Below are 6,216 nucleotides of genomic sequence, written 5' to 3'. Positions count from 1 at the left end.
CTGGGGCCACTTCTTCAACTACCGTCGAATGCACTCGTTTTCTCCTTCTACCAGATTGCACATCAAACGAACCTGTCGTTTCGAATTTTTGCATCATTTTCTTTAGACCTACGACACGCATTGGACCAATGCCTTCTTTTATACCCTTCAGTGTCCTGAATTTTTGCAGAGCTACTCTTGCACAATCATCATTCTTGTAATACAGCTTTACCAGCAGAGCGCGGTCCTGCAGTGAAACACCCATGGCGAACGTCTGAGACGCAAAATGAGGAACAGCCTGGTACCTGACGACTTTATAACACTGAAATTTAACTAACATTTTAATTTACGTCTTCTTCCGCTTGCAGCGCCATCTGTTGCTAACTTTTGAAACTAAATTTTTTCTTCTGCCATACGCTTTCCGCCTTCTTCAATAACATTCCTTTCAAATTTGACGTCATTTTCATGAGTGGTTCTTTTTTTATAGCGTTTTGAAACTTAAACTTTAATTATAATCACCCTGTATATAAAGTATAATATTAAAGTAATTGGCATAAGAAGACCTGCCCCCTTAACCCCCACTTTTGAAAAATTAAATAATTATTTTAGGTACTGTGAATAAAGTTGTTTTGTCTAAATTAAGATAACAAATTACATGTATTTATTTAAATGAAATATTGATGTAAGCCTAAGTTACAAAATTATTTTTTAAAAAATATATGTTATTATAATGAATCGGGAGAAAAATATGCTAATGTAAAATTTACAATTAGGCTGAAACTCAAACTTAGATTAGCAGAAATTTTGCCATATATAACCATACACGTTTAAAACTATGCCAATTTAAGGTTATTATTTTGATTAATTTTAAATAGCTGTTATTATAGTTATCTTAGCAGTAGTACAGTTCTCTTAGTTAACATGCAGATAAAGAAATGATTAGAAACAAACAGGCATTTAAAGAAAAAAAAATCCCTGCAAATAAAAAAAGGAACTTTATGCTAAGAGTAGCGCATTTTATCTATTATTTTAAAATTGAGTAAGTACTATTAAATTTTGTAATGTTCAGTGTAAAATGCATACTGCAGTAACATTGTCTCTTCCAAATTATAGCTACTTTTCACACACAGCTCATTTTAAACGCTGATTCTTCAAATTTAAAACGCTAATTTCTATGATGTCAATTGCATCTCCGCCATTGCTACGTCATCACTCCTCACTGCCTGTTTCAGGGGGAAACGCTCTATGAGCTAGCCCTTCTCTTTAGTCCTGACCCGTTACTCAGTAACGAATACATGCGGTTTGCTCCAGGAATTTTACAGATAACTGAGTCCCTGATACCGGAAGTTTACCGAAAAATGTGTACTTTTTCCCATGATGCCTTTCGAAATCGCTGATGCAATGTAAGGTTACCAGAATAAATTTTAGACCAAGTGCATTGTTCAAAAGTAGCCAAGCTTTTGTTCAATCTGTCGTTGTTCGTAGTAGTATTGTTAATATTAGGTCGTTCGGCGTGTTGTAACGGGCTTGTAATTTTGAAGTTTTTATAACTTGTAATCGACTATCAAGGTTCTGATAACCGGTGATTCCATGATTAAATATATGTACCGATATTTACTGTCTCAGCTGTATGATAATAAACTGCATGCTCTCGCGTTTCCGGGCATAACAATAGAAAGGTTGACCAAAAAAATTTCATCCTTTAATGAATACGATTGTATCCTTTTCCATGTAGGGACCAATAATATGGATTCTACTGTGGATGACAGTGTCTTAAAATATAAAAGTTTAATTCGGGAAGTGAGTAGAGTGAATCCGTATGCGCGGGTAGTCATATCAGGAATTTTGCCCACAGTGGATTCGAAGTATTTAACTTATAATGAGAGAGACGAATTGCGACCTCGACTGCGCTCTGTCAACAACAAGAGTTCTCAGTTTGATGAAAAAATGATTGATCTCTGTGAAGAGCTGGATAATGTAACCTTCTGCATGTCATCTCGTGACTGGAGTGGATGCATGGCTCTGGATGGGCTGCATTTGAATGCAGCAGGAACACGGCAGTTAGCTACACTGTTTGTTCAAGTTTTGACGCAACTTTTAACTGAGAGTTCCAAAAGTACCAGTAAAATAGAGCTTCGAAGTTCATTGGATTTTCCTCCTCTCTGTGATGGCGGCAGCGATATTTTAACATTTTCAGCCTCTCCTCTGTATTCTGAAGTTGTTGCTGAATCAGCTCTGTCGAGGTATGTATATATATATATATATATAATTTCTTTCCTTCTTCGAAATTCAAACACAAAGAAATATTTTTACAGCAAGGCATTAAATATTTAAGCAATCTGTTTGTCAGCCAAGCTATGAATTTCTGAATCATACTAAGCAACTGTTGAACTATCAAAATCTTTATTCATTTTTCTTTTTAAAGTAATGAAATTTGACAAGTAAAATTCAGTGCCTAAGAATACAAATTGTATATTGTTTTCTTGAAAAAACTTAATGCTTCCTTGATAAAGCAGCTATTGCATTTAGTTGTGACAGCTGGAGAACGTAATCGCCCAGTCAATAACATTCAAATTTCTAATGTTCTCAAAGGCTTATGTAGTGGCTTCTTTAATGAGGAATTTTTATCTGTCATGGATCATTTCAGTGCAGAGGCAGATTACAGAACAAGAGGCCCAAGACTGAGTTCCTTATTTTATTATATATGTGCTTATTATTCTTCCCAACACTGTAAAATTCAAATTTTCTTTTTTGATGACACAACTATTCTCATGCAAGTTCAAACACTAGAAAAAAAATCCATATTCAACTGCAAAATTATTTCTGTTTGTAGAAATATGGTTAGAGATACTCAGTGCAAAGTTCTGTTTCACGCAAAAAAAGTTTAACTTGCTATCCATTCCCATGTTATTTCAAGGCTACAATGCAAGAAATCACATTTGCATGTAATCTACTTGATAATAAACACACTTTTAAATTTCACTTTGCCAAACTCTGAAATAAATTCTTTATTTCTGTGGCAAGCTTGAGATATTTTCTTGGAAAATAAGTAATTTTTCCATTCACAATAAAAAATTAGGCAAGTAAATTTTATTTTTCTTATATGTTCTGTTGGGATTACACAGGTGATAAGCATCAATTTGTTTCAAACTGTAGCTGTTTAAAAGACATTAACCTTGTGACTACAGATCACTTTCATGCACAAAGAATTACAATCAGATAAATATTTGTGTGTGTTTATAATAAATCTTTTTAAAGTGCATCACTTTGAAATCAGTCCTTGTCCTATGATTCTAACATGCTGCAAATGACGCATCTATTAAGATAACGGCAAATTTGAAAGTGAATGATGAAGTACAGAGAATTTTTATATGTACATGTAGGATATTTTGGTACAAAAGAATCAGTCCTTTGCCAGTCTTAATTTAATAAATGGCATTTTTGCTAGTGATTAGTATGTATTTCTTCTGGTTTCTGAAAATCTGAACGTCATAAATGGCTGAGTTTATTAACTATATGCATTATTGTTAGTGTTTATGTATATATGTTATAACTTACCAGCTGCTCATTTAATATTTGTTAAGAAAATAATACAGCCTACTAGGCAGTTAATCTTCTGATTGAAAATATTGCCTAAAGTCACTGCAGAGGAGAGCATCTTCTAATGAATCATCACTGCTGAGGGGAGAAAACGCATCCCCCCATGGCCTTAATTTTTGCATAGCTGTCAAACTTACCTCAGAAACTGTGTGGCTGTTCTATTTAATAAATTGCTTATGGAAAAATAGTATTTAAACAGTAACATATATAAGCTACAGAATAAAGGGAAAAAACAGCATACAGGATAGTTTACAGTGCATTTTACAGCTTGACTTTAGCTTTGATGCTCTAAAATTGTTTTTTTACAAAATAATGCAGAAAAGTGTAATCATAATTATTTTATTCCACAGGAAACTGCCATCACAGTTGAATGTGAAAGCTCCTTCAGAAACTGAACAGCAACTTCAAACAAGGTAGCTTTTTTATGCAAATGCATGAAGTACTACAGAATCTATAAATTTTTGTTCATGAACTCTTTGCTCTAAATTGATATTTATTATACTTCATTGCATATAAATTAATTTTTTAAACAGAGAATTTCAACAGTGTTCATCTGCTGCTGTTACTCAAAAGAACCTAAAGGAAAATTCTGAATTGTCTTCTTTCTTGAGGTAAATGATAATTCATTAGTGGTGAATCGTAATCATTTGTACCCTATGCGGCATCCGTTTTTCATAACAGTTATTCCTTTTTAGTAATTTTGAGATTTCATGAATTGTTAAAGAATTGGTAAATTTCTTTTTGTGCAACGGTAAACAAGATATGTTTCCTCCACCTTTCAGGAAATCTGCTCATCCAGATCCTAATGGTTGGATTCATGTAGGGCGAAAACGTTTCACTCAAAATATAGAACAGTGTTGTCAGTTGAGGTGAGATATTGTTTCTAACTTTCCAAGGACAATAAATTAGAGCTTTTATCAAGATTAATTTCTTAGGATGTGGATATGAAATTACTCATAAACATAATGCTTCTATCTCCCATAGGAAGCCTTGCCTGGTTTCACCAAAGAATGTAGCATCTTTGAACTGTAAAACGTATCCAAGGTAAATCATAAATTCTTGTATGCTTAATCAAACATTATTATTTATATTTTTGCAAGTCGTGTACATTTCATTAAATTATTATTCTTCATTTCATATAAATTAATTTTTTGAACAGAGAATTTCAACAGTGTTCATTTGCTGCTGTTACTCAAAAGAACCTAAAGGAAAATTCTGAATTGTCTTCTTTCTTGAGGTAAATGATAATTCATTAGTGGTGAATCGTAATCATTTGTACCCTATGCGGCATCCGTTTTTCATAACAGTTATTCCTTTTTAGTAATTTTGAGATTTCATGAATTATTAAAGAATTGGTAAATTTCTTTTTGTGCAACGGTAAACAAGATATGTTTCCTCCACCTTTCAGGAAATCTGCTCATCCAGATCCTAATGGTTGGATTCATGTAGGGCGAAAACGTTTCACTCAAAATATAGAACAGTGTTGTCAGTTGAGGTGAGATATTGTTTCTAACTTTCCAAGGACAATAAATTAGACCTTTTATCAAGATTAATTTCTTAGGATGTGGATATGAAATTACTCATAAGCATAATGCTTCTATCTCCCATAGGAAGCCTTGCCTGGTTTCACCAAAGCATGTAGCATCTTTGAACTATGAAACGGATCCAAGGTAAATCATAAATTCTTGTATGCTTAATCAAACATTATTATTTATATTTTTGCAAGTCGTGTACATTTCATTAAATTATTATTCTTCATTTCATATAAATTAATTTTTTTAACAGAGAATTTCACCAATGTTCATCTGTAGCTGTTACTCAAAAGAACCTAAAGGAAAACTCTGAATTGTCTTCTTTCTTGAGGTAAATGATAATTCATTAGTGGTGAATCGTAATCATTTGTACCCTATGCGGCATCCATTTTTCATAACAGTTATTTCTTTTTAGTAATTTTGAGATTTCATGAATTATTAAAGAATTGGTAAATTTCTTTTTGTGCAATGGTAAACAAGATATGTTTCCTCCACCTTTCAGGAAATCTGCTCCTCCAGATCCTAATGGTTGGATTCACGTAGGGCGAAAACGTTTCACTCAAAATATAGAACAGTGTTGTCAGTTTAGGTGAGATATTGTTTCTAACTTTCCAAGGACAATAAATTAGAGCTTTTATCAAGTAACCAAACACATTTTCAGAAAAAGGGACTGAAAAATGTTGTTAGAGCTGGCATATGGGAATCCATTTTAATGGATTGATCCCAGCTGAATATTGGGCAGCTCAGTTCAGTATTCAGTTTTCTGCTGATGACCCACTTAGGTCAAAGTAAGAAACATATATATATCTTAATGTAATGCAATCATTATACAGGGTGTGAATCAAAAGTTTAAAGACTTACCTTGAAATAGAAATTTATTGGACATTTAAATACAGCGGACTAAAATTCTTCAAAATATAATACTTCAGCATCAACACAGCGTGCCTTCCACTGTTCGTAGCCCTTCTGGAAGGCCTCGAGTGTCATGCTGTCAAGGGCTCTCGTCGAAGCCTGTTGGATGGGGTCGAATCGCTTTCCTTTTAGGACTGTCTTGATTCGGGAAAAGAGGAAAAAGTCACTTGGAGCCAAGTCGGGACTGTAGGGT

At 33.5% G+C, this 6,216-nt stretch overlaps 1 protein-coding gene across 1 annotated transcript; it reads left to right on the top strand.

The window, feature by feature from the left end:
• Positions 1 to 1,725: 1,725 nt before the first annotated feature.
• On the top strand, positions 1,726 to 4,213 carry LOC146993980 (uncharacterized). The gene is made up of 3 exons (XM_085826288.1): positions 1,726 to 2,222; positions 3,930 to 3,992; positions 4,113 to 4,213. Exons 1-3 carry the CDS (start codon positions 1,726 to 1,728, stop codon positions 4,192 to 4,194), a joined length of 642 nt encoding a protein of 213 aa, XP_085682414.1. The 3' UTR covers positions 4,195 to 4,213.
• The last annotated feature ends 2,003 nt before the right edge of the window (positions 4,214 to 6,216 follow it).

The sequence above is a fragment of the Stegodyphus dumicola genome, chromosome 11 (genome assembly GCF_044657685.1).
Source record: "Stegodyphus dumicola isolate Sdum_Otavi_A_Nest chromosome 11, ASM4465768v1".
Classification (NCBI taxonomy): domain Eukaryota; kingdom Metazoa; phylum Arthropoda; class Arachnida; order Araneae; family Eresidae; genus Stegodyphus; species Stegodyphus dumicola.
This window is presented reverse-complemented; position numbering and strand designations above follow the sequence as displayed.